The sequence below is a fragment of the Vicugna pacos genome, chromosome 3 (genome assembly GCF_048564905.1).
Source record: "Vicugna pacos chromosome 3, VicPac4, whole genome shotgun sequence".
In the NCBI taxonomy this organism is placed as follows: domain Eukaryota; kingdom Metazoa; phylum Chordata; class Mammalia; order Artiodactyla; family Camelidae; genus Vicugna; species Vicugna pacos.
In genome coordinates, this window is record NC_132989.1 from 8993272 (window position 1) to 9011041 (window position 17770).

The 17770-nt window shown below is 45.3% G+C and overlaps 1 protein-coding gene across 3 annotated transcripts in view; it reads right to left on the reverse strand.

The window, feature by feature from the left end:
* CYFIP2 (cytoplasmic FMR1 interacting protein 2) overlaps positions 1–17770 on the reverse strand; it is a 110234-nt gene that overhangs the window by 15981 nt on the left and 76483 nt on the right. For all 3 annotated transcript variants that reach the window (XM_072953913.1, XM_006211887.4, XM_072953918.1), the window contains exons 25-26: positions 16159–16249; positions 15209–15339 (exon numbers count right to left, since the gene is read on the reverse strand). In XM_072953913.1, coding sequence (XP_072810014.1) covers positions 15209–15339; positions 16159–16249 — 222 coding nt within the window. The remainder of the gene's footprint in view (positions 1–15208; positions 15340–16158; positions 16250–17770) is intronic.

The window sequence follows — 17770 nt, forward strand, 5'->3', positions numbered from 1 at the left end:
GTAGTTAGGGAAAATCTTTTTGAGGGGGACATATTTAAGTAGAGAATGGAATAAAGTGAAGGAGCCAGCCGTGCAGCTATGAGGTAAGAGCACGCCAGTGCAAAGGCCCTGGGGCAGAGAGTAAACTGCAGTATAGTGACGCAGGGAATCATAGTACAGTCCGAGGCCCTAGTGGCTGGGAGGGATCAGATCATGTGAGGCTCACAGACATGGTATGAAGCCTGGATTTTATTTTAAGCGCAATGAGGAATTACTGAAGTATTCCAAGCAGAGGATTGGTACACACAGCCCTACTGCCAAGTTTTCTTATCTTCTTGTTTTCTTTTCTTCCCAAAATTTCACTTACTCCTAGACATGTCTTCCTACTAGGAAAGTTGCCCCTTGCATGAACTGTCAACTTTCTGCTTTGTTAATGTACATAAAATTGACCTTAGGAGCCACCTTAGGGGATGGAGTAAGGGGAAGGAGGCTCTTGGCCCTCTACAACAAGACCCGTGCTGCTGCCTCATTCACTTCACATGATGAGCTTCTACCTCAGACTTCCCTGGGGGAGACAGAGTGTTCCACTGACCCTCCTCTGAACTCTCCCTGCTCTCGAGTTTGCAAAGGACCAGAGGTTCTTTGGTGGGGAGGGGGCGCCTGGTGGAGTGCTGCCTGTGTGTAATCTACCTTCTAATGCCATGTGTTAATGAAGATGAAGAGGCAAGGATGTGGTTTCCTCGTAGAGGTGGGAAGGCATTTGCCTGGAAGGTCCCTGAGGATGAGCTCCATGGCCATTTGCATGATGTGGTGGCCACATACTCAGCCACACCTTTCGTGGGAGGTGTTTGCTGGGCATTCATGAGCTGAGGCCACTGTGACAGATAACAATGTCCCATTCGGAGCACACAAAGGCCTCTGTCAGGGATGCGACCAGGCTTCGTTGTGGGCACTTATGCTAACACCTGACCCCCTTTTGTCTAATCTCTGTAAAGGACCGCCTTTGGCCTTCCACGCTGCTAGGAACCCCTCCCACCCCTGGCCTGTGAAGGCCACCAGGAGTTGGTTTCTTCCCCACTCTTCCCCCCTTCTCCCCAGCTCTTTCTGCTCCAGACACAGCAGCTTTTTGTTATTTGAACGCACCGTCTGCATATTCACCACTGAATTTTGCCTTCTCTCTGGAATGTTCCCTAACCTGTCATTCCCCCATCCCCTTTGCTTAGTCAATCCCCACTCTTCCTCGAATCTCCATTCAAGCATCATTCCTTCCAGGGAGACTTCCTTGACGCTTCAACACCTCCCTGCTCGTGCAGGGTTCCTTTGCTGTTTCCTCTTTGCCTTTTCATCATTTGAACTCACTCTCTATTACATATGCCTGCATGTGCCTATTCGATTAATATCTATCTCCCCCTACTGGAATGTAACCATGAAGCCAGCGACAATGTTTATTTTTGATCATATTTCACGCCCAGGAGTAAGCACAGTGGGCATCTGGCACCTGCCAGGCACGAAGTATGTGGAATGGAAGCTGAGTGTCTGTGACAGGTACGGGAACTGAGACCTAGGGCAGAACCTCTCCTATTTTGGGTTTTCTTATATAGGCCGGGACGCTTCCCCTTATCACTAAGGGAAGTCTTTTCTCTTCAATGTTACTGATCACCCTGTATGAGCTATGGGATGTGTTCCTAAGCGACACTCCATGAAGTGGGATTTTCAGGTGTTTTTTATCGTCTCTCTCTCTCTCTCTCCCTCCCTGTTTTTTTCCCTCCGACTTGTATGTATATACTAATTTTTTTTACATTAAACATATATTACTTCAAAAAATTAATCTGAAAAAAATCTCTGCAAGTAACTAATTCTTCTTAACTGGAAACTAAGGGGACTTGGGGATTTTGGCGCTGGAATCAGAGAGAAGAAAAGAAAATCCTGGCATCACACTTGGTCCAGCAAGGAACAATATCTGCATAGGTTTGATCATGTAAATAATACTTGTTTTTGGTTTTTGTTTTAGGCTACACTTTAGGACAAATTACAGATGCAGAACAAAATACGTACGTTACCAAAAACACAGCTGGGATGATATAAAAGTAAAAGTGCAGCTGACAGGAGGTAGGACGTAAAGTGTCAGGAGAAGAGGTTAGGAATGTAAGTTTCCACAGCTTTTAAGGAAAAGGGTGAAGATACGAAACAAAAAGAAGCCAAATGTTACCAAAAGAAGCAACAGATGCGTAAGTATATTATCTCCGACGACAAGAGGAAACAGTAGAAGTAACAGAAAATAGAGTCAAACACTGAGAAGAAGAGACAAGATGTCAACGAGCTAAAATCTCCTCTTTCCAACCAGAGAGCCCATAACTACTGCATAACGTTGCTAATTAGGAAACTGAGGCTAACTTCATGTTATGAATCGATACGGAGAGAACAACTAGCAGAACTAGTGACAGAAATGATGAGGACAGGTTGCCTCGGGATCGGGGTGCAGGTGGGGAGAGGTGCAGCAGAGCCCAGAATGATGTTTTCCATCACAAGCTCATGTGCATTGCTTGATTTATCACGTGCAATTAAAAATAATTTAAATGAAACAAGATGAAGAGGTTGGATGAAACAGTCTCTAAGGGTCCTTCCTTAGACTGTGAGCCAGGTTCTTTGTACCCGCTGTCTGCTTTATGACTCTGTACATCCTGTGACATAGGTCTCACGATCCCCCATCCTGTGTGTGAGGACACTGAGACTCTTGGGCAGATGGAGTGTCTTCACCAGGTCCAAACAGCGATAAGGAAGCAGCAGGGCTGACACTGAGACCCAGGGCCACGTCACAGCCACACCCATTGCTCTTCCATAGCAGCCCATGCGGCCAAAGCCTTGGGGAGCTTGAACTAGCCACCCGCCCCCACCATCATACATACACTATATGAAAAACGCATTATTAAAAACAGAAACAGGAGGAAATTACTTTAAAATCTCACTACCTGAGAAATATTTTAGCCTCACTCCTGAGAGGATTGCATCCTTTGTTGCTTTATTTACTGGGTTTTGGCCATAGCAACTAACATTCTTTAAACCTAAAAAAAAAAAGTGACATATCTATGCTGTTTGAAGAATGACAAGAGTCTTGCACCATCTTCTAGCTGAAAAAATGGAAATTACTGAAACCTGTTACCCAAACTCCAGAGGTTACCTCTACCCTGAATTTGTGTAAATAATTTCTTTGCAGGTAACTAATTTTTGAAGCTCTGCTGGTTTGATTCCAGGGTAAATAACTGGACCACTCATTGATCCCTATCAATTCCTTCTTTGCCAACCTCCCAAACCACAGTTCTCCACTCATACTTACTCATCCACAAAGCCCCATCCAGATGCACTTTCTACGAGTTTTCCGAGCCCCTTCAGTCTACAGTGAAAAACTTTTAAAAAACTGATCAGAGTCCTATTCATTCAGATCCCCCACCAAGCTGTCAGCAGGTTGAGCTGTCTAAGCCGGTCTCAGCCCAGGGCACCCGTGAAGGACAGTCAGAGCAGCGTTTCACAGAGTGTGAAAACACTGATCCGCCCCCTCAGCTGGACCAGCCTTACTCAAGACCTGCATTTTACCAGACATGAAAGGTCACAGAGAGGAACACAGACAACACGGGTATCATATTATCTAGAGACCAAACAAGGAGGTGCCAAATTCTCAGCACTGTCATTCTGACTAGCATATAGCCTGAGCAGACATTAAGTTGTTCATTCGTTTGTTGGTTCATTCATTCATTCACTTACTTGCGCGCTCAGTGAATAGTAGTCATCTATCACACACCTGTCTCTCTGCAAGGTGCTGGGGATACAGCAGTAAGCGAGGCAGACTGGTTGCATGGTCCTTACCAAGATGAGGAGGGAAACAGGCAAAATGGGCAGTTCTGGTAAAGGTTTTAACTACGGATTGCATGGGGGCTACGGGAATATGTAATCGGGACAATCAATCCAGACTTCTGGAGCAGCCGCCTTCTAATTTGGACTGGCCAGCTTGCCCCGACCTGCCTTTTTGTGACCCTGAACGGAGACTTCCTGCTCACAGATCAGACAGCTGGGCAGCCTGAGAGTCGTGGCTGAGTCAGGCACTAGCAGATGCCTCTATAAATTAAAAAGTGAGGTCAGAAGTACCTCTGGGGCATATGTTACTAAGAATAAATCTCACCAACCAGCAGAAGTAGCCAGAAAAAAAAAAAAAACCCTAATAACTTTTCCTCCTCCGTATACATCATGACCTTGTCTGCTCACTGACCCTTTTCCTTCTCAACTTCCTAGATTCCATGATGCAGCTTCTTTTTACACCCCTCAAGTTTGTGTTATGAAAAATGTGAAACATACATAACATTTGAAAGAACCAATAACACACTTATACCCTTGATGTAGAGTCACAATGAGCATTTTGCCGTATCTGCTTAACTCTCCCTGATTTACTGAATCACCTGAAGGTAAGTTGAAGCCACTGCATTACTCAGCCTTAAATGCTTCAGCACACAACTCCTGAAAGCAAGGACATCTTCCTATGTAACCTCAGTATTATGACCGTCTACATTAAATAAATTCTTGGTCATCATATAATGTACTAAAATGTCCTCAGTTGTTCCTAAGATGTTTCTTTTATAACCTTTTTTTTTTTTTGGAGGGAAACCAGGATCCAACCGTGATGTATTTTCTAAAGTGTGAGGACGAAGCAATTGCCCCACCCAGAAATGCTTCAATGCTTCCCTCCTTTGGGAGCGGCCGAGTGTTCCTGCTTCTGCACAGGATCCTCTCTGGGAGGAGACAACTGCTATTTGGGAACTTCTACACTTACCAAGTGCCACACTAATGCTTACCACTCCTATTGCTTAGGACTAACATATTACGGTTCTGAGAGAAGTAGTCATTATAATCAGTAGGAACCAAGAGCTACTGTAATGACTGGATAAAGAAGACATGGTATACACATACAATGGAATACTACACAACCCTAAAAAAGAATGAAATAATGCCATCTGCAGGAGCATGGATGGACTTAAAAGAGATTATCATACTAAGCGAAGTAAGTCAGAAAGGGAAAGACAAATACCATATGGTGTCACTTATATGTGGAATCTAAAAAAATGACAAATATGAACTTATTCACAAAACAGAAAGACTCAAAGATGTAAAAAACAAACTTACGGTTACAGGAGGGAGGGCGGGAGAGGGATAAATTTGAAGTTTGGGATTTGCAGATACAAATTATTATATATAAAATAGATAAACAACAAGTTCCTACTGTATATAGCACAGGGAACTATATTCAATAACTTGTAATAATCTAGAATGAAAAAGAAAAGGGAAAGGAATATATATATCTATATATATAGATATGAAATATATATATCTGAATCACTATGCTGTACACCAGAAACTACCACAACATTGTAAAGTGATTCAACTTCAATAAAAATAAATAAACAGACAAAAGCAATAAAAATTATTCTGTATGATACTATAGTGATGGCTATATGTCATTATGCATTTGTCAAAACCCATAGAATGTACAACACCAAGAGTGAACCCAATGTAAACCATGGACTTTGGTCGATAATAATGTGCCCATGTTGGTTCATCAACTGTACCGAATAAGCCACACTGATGAGGGAGGCTGAGGGTAGGGGAGTATACATGTGTGGGTGGGGAGGGCTATGTGCCAACTCTGTATTTTCTGCTCAATTCTGTTGTGAACCTGAAATTGTTCTAAAAGAATAGACTTAGGGAAAAAAAAAAAGCTAGTGTAAAACTGCCCTTTGTCAATAGAATAAAAGAGAAGAGGTTTTTGGAGTGAGGATGCAAAAATACTTTACTATAAGGAACCCACATAAAAACTCTTCAAGGGATGAGTATTTTATTTTTGGATTGCTTTCAGTCTTGAAACTTCCCGATGAACTATGAGGGTTTTCCATAAAAGACCACAGAACCTCATGTTCCCAACTCACCCACTGCATGGGGCTAACTGGGAACTTGGTTTCTCTCGGCTAACGGGTACCACACAGACTCAGAACACCTGATTACAACAGGGTCATGTGCCCCTACACATTTCAGATTCACGTAGAACAGCATTAGGTGCTACCTCTAGGCTCTGTTTCTGGGTGAAAAACCATCTGCCGGTGTTAGCTGACTTCCTAAGAGGGATCATCAAACCATTCTCAAAACAGTATTTTCTGAAATAACATTCTGAGTTTTGAGGCAACAAAAAGACAGGAACACTAACACGAATAAATTATGTTTTTGTCTTTGTTGAGTGCATGGGGAGAAATGAGCTGCAAAACCAGAGGTGGGGCACCCCCAGGAATCCCCACCCTTGCTTTCCGGTGGGAGGCGGGGAGGCAGGGGGACACCCCCTGACCAGAGAGCCCAGCGGTCTATACATTCCCTAATATGGACGCACACAGATGGTCAGGGTAACTGTTTCCTGCACACTGATGTTAAGCCCCAAGGATACACGGCCTGTGGGGCAGTCATCAACCTAGGCTTCCCACGTCCACCACACCCCTCCTCGGCACAGAAAGTATGGGCTGCAGCTTCCAGCCCTGCAGTGGGGACTCCGGGAGCAGGGGCAAGCTCGCATGAGGCACATTCCATCTGCTCCTGCTCTGTGGGCCGCTCACCTCCAGGACCTCCGTAGCCCTGGCTGAATAAACCAGTAATTCAATCTTAATCTGATTCTGTGTGTGTGTGGTCTTCCCCCTCCCTTGAATAATGCCACATATGACTAAGTCTCACCTCCACCCCTTCCCCTACCCCCCAAACTGTCAAGGGGAAAATGAATTATTATTTGGATAGAATCATGTCTGGTCAACTGGGAGAGATCTACAGCCAAAACACTGACCTAAAGAGTAGATTTTTCCTTCTCTCCAAGTGCGTGTCAGTGTCTTCCAAGGTTGGCGTTTTCCAAAAAGTGGAATTCGAGGTACAGGGCAATGGAATTTTGTAATAGTGAGTCACCTTGAGTACATATTTCCATTTTCAGTTTCCTATTCATCTTTCTGACAACTTTAATCAGAAAGTCTCCATGTGGAGCCAGCAGTCTTAGGACTTCTCTAACTTTTGCTAATCTCTGTGTTTAACAGAGAGAGAGTGGGTGCTGAGGTTACAGACACAACCCTCTTCTGGGAAGTCTTTCCCATTTCCCACCCTTTCCACTGTGTTCCACACATCAGGGCTTGTTCAGTGCCACTTTTCACTCAGTTGTAGTGGATCCTGTAGTGAAGAACTGATTCTTCTCAAACTCTTCCAAAAGACTGAAAAGGAGGGAATACTCCCAAACATATTCTATGAAGCCACCATCACCCTGATACCAAAACGAGACAAAGATACTACCAAAAAAGAAAATCACAGACCAATATCACTGATGAACACAGAAGCAAAAATTCTCAACAAAATATTAGCAAACAGAATCTAACAACACATAAAAAAGGTCATACACCATGATCAAGATGGATTCATCCCAGGGACACAAGGATGGCTCAGCATATGCAAATCGGCGTGATATACACCACATCTACAAGAGAAAGGGCAAAAATCACATGATCACCTCAATAGATGCAGAAAAAGCATTTGATAAAATTCAACATCCATTTATGACAAAAACTCTAACCAAAGTGGGTAAAGAGGGAACATATCTCAACATAATAAAAGCTATTTATGACAAACCTACAGCCAGCATAATACTCAATGGTGAAAAACTGAAAGCCTTTCCCCTAAAATCTGGGGAAAGACAAGACAAGGATGCCCACTCTCACCACTCCTATTCAACATAGTTTTAGAAGTCCACAGCCATCAGGCAAGAAAAAGAAATAAAATGGGTCCAAATTGGAAAAGAGGTAAAATTGTCACTATACGCAGATGATATGATACTACATATAGAAAACCCTAAAAGCTCCACACAAAAACTACTAGAGCTGGTAAAAGAATTTGGCAAGGTAGCAGGTTACAAGATTAACAGAAATTAGTTCTATTTCTTTACACTAACAATGAAATATCAGGAAAAGAAAGTAAAGAAACAATCCCTTTTAAAATTGAATCCAGAACAATAAAACACTCAAGAATAAATCTGACCAAGGAGGTGAAAGACTTGTACACCAGAGAACTACAAAATACTGAGGAAATTAAAGAAGACTTAAAGAAATGGAAAGATATCCCATACTCTTGGATTGGAAGAATCAATATTGTTAAAATGGCCTTACCATGCAAGGCAATCTACAGATTTAATGTTATCCCCATCAAATTACCCATGACACTTCACAGAACTAGAACAAATAATCCTAAAATTTATATAGAATCACAAAACCCCAGAATTGCCAAAGCAATACTGAAGAAAAAGAACAAAGCTGGAGGAATAACCCTCCCAGATTTCAGACAATACTACAGAGCTACAGTAATCACAACAGTGTGGTATTGGCATAAAAACAGACATATGGATCAATGGAACAGAACAGAGAGCCCAGAGATAAACCCACAGACCTACAGTCAATTAATCTTTGACAAAGGAGACAAGAATATACAATGGAGAACAGACAGTCTCTTCAGCAAGTGATGTTGGGAAAAACTGGACAGCCTCATGTAAATCAGTGAAGTTAGAACACTCCCTCATTCCATACACAAAAATAAACTCAAAATGGCTTAAAGTCTTAAATATAAGACAAGACATGAAGAAAACATAGGCAAAATATTCTCTAACGTAAGTCTTGCTTAGCAATGTTCTCCTAGGGCAGTCTATCCAGGCAACAGAAATAAAAGCAAAAATAAACAAATGGGATCTAATTAAACTTATAAGTTTATGCACAGCAAAGGAAACCATAAGCAAAACAAAAAGACAACCTATGGACTGGGAGAAAATATTTGCAAATGATGCAACTGACAAAGGTTTAATTTCCAGAATATATAAACAGCTCATACAACTTCATAACAAAAAACAGACAAACAACCCAATCCAAAAATGGGGAGAAGATCTAAACAAGCAATTCTCCAATGAAAACATACAAATGGCCAATAGGCATAGGAAAAAATGCTCAAATTGCTAATTATCAGAGAAATGCAAATTAAAACTGCAATGAGGTATCACCTCACACCACTCAGAATGGCCATCATTAAAAAAGTCCATGAACGATAAATGCTGGAGAGGGTGTGGAGAAAAGGGACTCGTCCCACACTGCTGGTGGGAATGCAGTTTGGTGCAGCCATTATGGAAAACATCATGGAGATTCCTCATAAAACTAAAAATAGACTTACCATATGATCCAGCATTCCACTCCTGGGTATACATCTGAAGGGAACTCTAATTTGAAAATATTCATGCACCTCAATGTTCATAGCAGTGCTATATACAATAGCCAAGACATGGAAACAACTTAAATGTCTATCGATAGATGACTAGATAAAGAAGTTGTGGTATATTTATACAATGGAATACTACTCAGCCATAAAAAAAGAATAAAATAATGCCATGCAGCAACATGGATGGACCTAGAGATTGTCATTCTAAGTGAAGTAAGCCAGAAAGAGAAAGAAAAATACTATACCACTCATATGTGGAATCTTAAAAAAAAAAAAAAAAGAAAAAGGACACTATGAACTCATCCACAAAACAGACTCGCAGATATACTAAACAATTTATGGTTACAAGGGGAAGGGGGTGGGAAGGGTTAAATTTGGGAGTTTGAGACTTGCAAACGTTAACCACTGTATATAAAAATAGACAGAAAACAAATTTCTTCTGTATAGCACAGGGAACTATATTTAATATCTTGTATTAACCTTTAATGAAAACGCATATGAAAATGAATATATGTATGTATATGCATGACTGGGACACTGTGCTGTACACCAGAAATTGACACATTGTAACTGACTATACTTCAATTAAAAAAAAAAAAGTCAACAGAGCAATCAGCACAGCTCAGTGGAGCAGCCAGCTCTCTGGCGCCGAGTATGTGAACCATTGGGATCTTGGGTTCTCGTTTCAATTCCTGCACTAGTTGTAGCTCTGAGAAAATCATCTCTTCCTTCAAGTCTCAGTTTCCCATCTGCAAGATGTGGGATTGCAGCAGATCAGTGGTTCTCAACAGGCGGAAGTTCTGTCCTGCAAAGGAGTACCAGGCAGCATCTGGAGACATTTGCGGCTGTAACAATTGGGAGGTGCTGCTGCCCTGGAGGGCGAGAGCCCACACACAGATGCTGCACAATATCCTGCCGTGCACGGACAGGCCTCAACAACCAGGAGTCTCTGACCCAAAGTGACCATGGTGCTGAGGTCCAGGCACTGGCCCTGGGCAGCCTCCAACAGCTCTCCTGGATCTGACCTGCCCTAGATTCTGTGAGTTTGGGCCTGAACTCTCCTCACCTCCTGCAAAGGTAAGTAACGCTCTGATGACCGGCCAGTATGACTATGGCTCACTCAACTATAAGGAGGAAGAAATAAATCAACAGCAGGGCCAAAGGCAGGGAACACTCCCAAGTGATGGGCAGGAGGCCCTGCAGCGAAAGGCAGACAGAAGGGCTGTCTCTTTGGCAAGCACTAAGGCCCTCCCCTGCTCACTTGAATGAACAGGGCCCTCTCCTGGTGTGTGTGGGCATAACACACAATGTGCAGGAGAGGAGAGGAGAGAGGAGGAGAGGAGGGGAGAAAACTACACAAAATTTGAACAAAAACTTGGTGATTGTGGAATTTTTCCTTTATGATTTCTCAAGGTAAAAAGTACTAGACAGAATAATAATTGTTAATGACAGAACTTGTTTTGAAAACACAAAAGATTTATAAATAGATACCTAACAAATGGTGGCCCATTTCAGATTTGATTCAACAAATATTTTTAAAGAGTCTACTATGGCCAGCACTGTGCGGACACTTGACAAATGAAAGACACAGCACCACCACCGCAGAGCGGGGAGGACGAGGGCTTTTCAATCAGTGACGCTGGAACAACTTGGATAGAAATGAAATTGGATTTCTACCTCCCACTCAACACAAACATCAATTCAGGCAAATAATAATAGACTTCAAGGTCTGGTTAACGCCTGGAAAGGCTAGACCCTAAGAACTTTTAGAAGATAACATCTTCATGACTTAAGAGTCGGATAAAAATTGCTTAAACAGGTCACAGGAGCATCAACCATATAGAAAAAGAAAAGAAAAGAAAAGAAAAAAAAACCTTAAGAACTTCTGCTCATTAGAAAACATACCCCAGAAATGTATCTATATGTATCCATAATACATACATCAATAAGGAAAAGATAACTAGAAATCAATAAGGAAAAAATAACTCAGTTAATAAAACAGGCAAAAATATCGAACAACGTTTCATAGGAGAGGCTGCCCAAATGGCATTACCATATGGAAGGAGGCCCACCATCATTAGCCATCAGGGAAATCAAAACCATAATGAGGTATCACAACACATCCACCAGAATGGCTATGATTGAAAAGACAGGCAAATCCAACTGTTCATGAGGACGTGAACAAATTAAAACTCTCATGCACTGCTGAACAGGAGTATGTATGTCGGTACAACCACCTTGTAAAAATGCTTGGCAGGATCTACTGAAGCTAAACATGTCTACGCATCGATCGAGCCTTTCCACTACTAGGTATTTACCCACTAAAAATGAGAGCATACATCCACCATTATACCTTTACTCGTAACGGTATCACACTGTTAACAATCCAAACTCCAATCCACAGCAAAATGGGTAATTCACATAGTCTGTACAGTGAGAATCCTGCATATTCCATACACAGTTGACCTTTGAACAACACGGGGTTTGAACTATGCAAGTCCCCTTACTCACGGATATTTTCCAGTAGTAAACCTTACAGTACTACAAGATCAGCGGTTGGGTGAATTTGCAGATTGGAACTGTGGGTGTGGGAGGATGGATTTGGAGGGCCCACTGTAAAATTACACACAGACTTTCAGTTGTACAGAGTGTGGGCACCTCTAACCCCCATGTTGTTCAAGGATAAACTGTTAATGTATGTCTGGTAGACCTTCATTAAAAACACCGAGCAAACAAATAGCCCATCCCACAGGTGTATGGCCTTCTGTACTGACACTGCAGCCTTAATTTTTCATAAGTACCCAACTTAAAGAAGAAACTCTATCTTTGTCCAAGTGATCAGTCTTCTCAATTTGTATTCCCTCCACTTACAAATTTAATGATACATTAATAATCTGTTAAAAAAAAAAAAGACAAGCCACAGAATAAGAGAAGGTGTCTGTACCACGTATACCAATAAGGAAACTACAACTGGAAAAACTCTGCAGATCTATTAGAAAAAGACAACACAAGAGACAACACAAGATACTTTTCAGTATCCTTCCAGTTTTCTGAAACCATTATGTAGTATTTGCATTTTTAAAATTAACTTTTAGTTCAATGATAATACATGAATATATTTTCCTTGTAAAAAATTAGACATTCCAGAGAAGGCAAAGTCCCTGCTGACCTCTGATCCTGGCTCTTAGAACTAGAGGTAACCAGAGAAAATCACTGAGCTACTTGGTATGCTTTTTCCTAGCTTTTTCTTCAATACAGGGTTATTTTGCTTGTTTCACTTGTGTGACATCATAAGGTGTGTCTTGTCTTGAAACTCACTTTTTTTTCACTCGATATGTCTTTCACCATTTCCTATGCTGTATGTACAAAGTCACTTTCACACTTTATTCAACTGTCTCACAGTCCTCTACAGGATGGACATTCCAGTTTAAATCACCCTTCCTCCTCTATGAATGAACATTAAGGTGAGCGCCTTCCCCCCCCCCTCCTTTCCTCCCTCTTCCTTTCATTTTTTGTTATTAGTGCTCCTATTTAATAAGAACAATCAATATATTATTTAAAAATTTGTTTACTTCCAGCTCCATAAACTAAAAAGCTCCAAGAAAGCTCACGCCTCATTCTAACCTCAGAAAGCACTGTCTCAGCTGGGGATTTCCCCAGCTGTCGAGGTAGAAAGCAGAGTGCACAGCTTTGGGGAGCCCTGATTCTTGCTATGTCCCCTTCCCACCCCTATTCCCCCAAAGATCGAGGTTAGTCCTGGAAACCTACACTTTTGTTCTTCCACCTTGCTGCTGATGTGCTGTGTGACCTCCTCAGGCGAGTTGTGTCCTCTCTGATTCTCTATTTCCTCACTTATGCATACTGCTGGGGTCTCTCTCAGTTCTGAAGGGCTATGATGCTAAGGGTCCTGTTGTCCTCAGTAATATATGCAACTGACCGCCCAGGCAGGGATGCCTGAGACAAAACTTTCCCTTCCTTGTAGCCCCATTTGTAGCCCCACCCATAGTCTGCCTCTTGGGGTCTGTACAAGGGAAGCTGAATTGAGGCTGCTCATGAAAGGAGGTGCTGACCGGTGACACTAAGAACTGAGGCCTCATGGACCCGCCCTCCCCCTCTTCCCCATCTCCTGTGCGGTGTCTGCTACGTATCCTATCCCTGTGACTTCTGACGGCTAAGTTGCCATAGCAACCAGGTCCGCTGAACCATGTTAAAACCCTGTTACCACAGAGAAGAACACTTAGCTGTCTCCAGAGTCCATTTAAGGGGGAACAGAGAGGCCATTACTCCTTACAGGCTGTGCGTCAGAGATCCTCGGGTGGGAAGGGTCTGAGAGGGCAGTTGGTCCAAATCTCTGGTCGTAGAGATGGGGACCCCAAGGTGTGGACTGAGCCAGCTCACTCCAGGTCCCAGCAAGGCAGGAAGCCTCTCGGACTTAAGATGATTTCTTGCTCTTACTGCTTCCTTCTTATTTCTCTCTGTCATTGTCTTACCTCCTCCCAAGTTCCTTCCCTTCCCTGCCCCTCTCCCTGTGCCTCCTGCCTCGAAGATGACCCCGGGACTGGACAACTGCAAACTACCTTGTCCTTTGCTCATCCTCAAGCTGGTTCTTCTCCCAACAGCCAAAAGGCCACTAAAAAGTAAATCAACCCCTCCAGCCTCCGTCTCACAGCACCCTAAGGCTTCCTCCGAGTCCCATGTGGCCCGGGACTGCAGCCACCTGCCTCTCCCAGCTCAGCCCCCACCTTGGCTACTTTGCCTCTTCACTCCAGCTCTCTCTAGGGCTCTCTCTTAAAGACATCAAGCTCCATCCTTTCCAAAAAACCGCACAGCCTTCCCGCACCCGACTCTCCATCTATTCCGTTTCCCTGTTTATTTTTTCACAAGTGCCACGATATGCATTCACATCTCCGGTTGTCCACTTCGTCAGTCGTCTCCCTCTCCAGAATAAAAATGTAATAATTCGCCTCTCTTATTCATGGCCACCTATCCACCACTTAGCACCGCACCTGCAAGGAGCAGGCTCTCAATACCCTTTTGCCGAACGTGTGTGTGGACAGACGAAGGCAGGGATGGACGCGGAAGGATATGCCTGCTGCGCCCTGAAGAGGATAATGAAACACCCCTCTCCCTTCCCTTCCACTGCTCCCCCTGGACCAGTGACCCCACGCCTGTAGCGCTGGCCCGCCTGTGCATGCCGCACGGGACCCGAGCAGGGACAAAGCCCAAAGGGCGTGGGGAACCAGCCTTTGTGAATAAGCCACGGGGGCCGACAAACAGGCCAACTGCCGAGGGGAGAGAGAGCACGCTGGTTCTGTGTGGTCCCAAGAGGCGGGAGTACGCGGACTCTTGCTTTAACCCGTTATGGTAACTCCGACCAATTATTTAGTTCTTACTGTATGCACTTTACATGCGTTATCTCCTCTGAGGCTTTAACTTCCCAGCGGGGTAGAACCGCCGTCTCCCATCACAACAAACGAAGATAACGCTCCGTGCCCTCCCCTCGGCCTAGCACAGCTCTCCCGGGTTCTCCACCAGGCGAATTCCTGGCCATTCTCCAGGTCACCTCCTCAGGGAAGTCCTCCCTCACCCGCAAGACCACACGAGGGGGACCGGCTGCCGCTGCAGCCTCAGCGCAGTGCCTGGCCTGTGGCAGCCCGGAGTTGTTACAGGTTTAATGGGCGAATGGAAAACTCAGACTCCAACGGGCTAGCCCAGCGGAGGTGGGGCTGGGGTGGAACCAGGTCAGTGTGACTCAGGGCCTGCTTCCGCCCCGTGGCGGGATGGCCGGAGCTGTCTGAAATGCAAGGCAGAGGAGCGCGTGCCCGCCATGGACGCGCACGGAGCCAAGCTGCGGGGCCCCGGGCATCGGTGGGGTGGGGGTCCCTTCCAGCCCGGGGACGCGCCGAACCCTCGGACTCACCAGAGCTTGCTCGATAAGCAGGCAGAACAGGATGGCGTTGCCCACCTCCCGCAGGCTCTGGAACACGTCGGTTTTGAGCTCCGCATACTCGATGATATCCTTCAGCTGGTGGTGGAAGAACTCCAGGATCCCTGGGAGATGAAGGGGGAGGGTCGGTGGGAAGTTCCTGCCAAGCACTGTGTCTGCAGTATCTCATTTACCACTGTTAACAATACCGCCAACGACTATTACCCCCATTTTCAGATGAGGCTCAGAGAGGGTAAGTGGCACGCCCACAGTCACCCAGCTGGGGCGGGGGGGGGGGGGGGGGAGAGCAGCAAGAATGAAAACCAGAGCTTTCGACTTTCCTTCTCTGACTCACACTGCCCCAGCCGCTGACATCTTGGTATTTAGGAAAAACAGTTGCTGCCAATCTCCTAATCTCCACCTTTCCCTCCTCCCCAGGCCCCTAGTTCAGCCCATGCGCCTTCACTTTAACAGAAGGAAAGTACTATTTCTCTGCCTAGAGCTGAGCGACAAAAACTCCTGTTCCCTGACTCACCTATGAAATGCCACTTTACACCAGACCTGGGCGCTGGCCTCCTCCCAACAGGCAAACGGAGGAAGGAAGGGCAGAGGGGCTGAGCTAAGGAAGACCTTTAGGAGCAAACCTCGCCGTGCAGGACTTAGACGTCCTCACGTCTGCCGTCCTTTGGCAGCTTCCCAGCAGTGCTGCGAGGCAGGCCTGGCGGGCGTTATTTACTCTCACTGATGGGAGGCGACACTGCTGCTCAGAGGGTTTAAAAATGGTTCAAGGTGCTCTGGCTAGTGGCAGAGGAAGGCGGCAAAGCCAGCGCTCTGCCAGCTCGCTGCCGTGGTAGAGAAGCGGACACCCCGAGGGAGATGGCCAGAACCCCCTCCCGCCGTGAGATGGGTCTGGATTATCTTCCTGTCACCACACGGTCACCAACCTGGGGAGCCGTACTCATGTCGGGGCAGGCGGCATATCTTGGGCATGACTTCAATCAGTGTTTTCACGTACTGGAGGATGGTGCCTTGGAGCTGCCAAAAGAGCACAAGAAGTGGGAAATAATCCATCGCCGCTGCATATGCGCCTCTCAGGGCTCAGCTACTAGGGTGTACGGGCTTCTGTTGAGACCTATGAGTAAATGCTATGGACTGAATGTGTTCCCCTCAAATTCCTGTGGTGAAACCCTAACCCCCAAGGTGATGGTATTTGGAGATGGGGCCTTTGGGAAGTAATTGGGTCATAAGGGTGGTGCCCCCACAATGGGATTAATGCCCTTATACGAAGAGATGAGAAAGATGACGTCCATCTCTGCCATGTGAGGATGCGGTGAGAAGGCAGCTGTCTGTGAGGCAGGAGAAGGGGCTGCACGTGCTGGCACCCTGATCTTGGACTTGCAGCCTCCAGAACTGAGAGCAATACACCTCTGTTGTTTAAGCTGCCCAGTCCATGGTATATTTGTTACCACAGCCCGAGCTGCCTAAGATAGTAAGGCACTGCTCCCGGAGAGGACAGGCAGGCTCTCTCCTAAAGGCGGGGGGCAGCCACATTGCCCTTTATAAGGGAACACGGGCTCTCTCTGAAAGACAGAAAAGGGAGCTGTCTCATTACTCCCTTGGGCTTACAGACTTGAAAGAAGGCAGTTTCTAGGCATGGGGTCCTTCCTGGGGTTGGGGTACTTACACGATACCCAGAATAAGAGCTAAAATGAAATGAGGCCACAGAGTGGTGGAGTCTGAGGCACATTATCTAATTCAAGCATGAAAAATACATGGCACCTCCAACCCTCCTGTGTCCCCAGCAGACGTCTTTAATCAACTACCACATTTTCCTGTGTAACTCTAGATTTAGCTTCACAACGTATAACCACCCCTGGTTCTACACAGCTGCTACGAGAAGGCTAGAGTTAGCAGGTGAATCCTGTTTGCTGTTCCTGACACAGTTATGCATTACTTTATTTCTCTTCTGTCATCTCCAATTTCAAGAAAGTCTTGTTTCAGCCTTGCTGCAGCAGTGTCCTGGGGAATTAGATGAAGGTTCAGGTGACCATTCTTGGGGTGGATACAGAATGGTGGCAAAGGGATACAGAATTCCATCGGGGCCAGTGGAGTGCTGGGAGTAGCAGTCAGCAGGAAACCCCAAGGGGAACGAGCACAGTGATTAGAGATCTCCGCCCGGGGGCCTGGGGGGAGGGACGGCAGCACGTGTGTCATGGATTCATCATGCTCAAATCAGATAATGCAGCATGCGGTGGGGGAGGTGTATGAGCAGTCAGGCCTAGGCCTTAAAGTCAAGATCAAGATTGCTGAGTGCAGTTAGCAAGTAAAAAGAGTGAGCGCAGGGTCAGAAAATGAGAGGCAAAGCCACAGGTCAGAGGGGGACTGAAATGTTACAGGGCGATGGGTGATAGGAATCAAGGGACAAGGGCAGATGATTCCCCGGGTGACTCCTACGGACAGAGATGAAGAGCCTGGGACTTGACTTTCCAGGCCAGGGAAAAAGTGACAGCAGGCCTCATTCGTCTCAACCCCACTGTGCCCATCCCTGGCCTCATC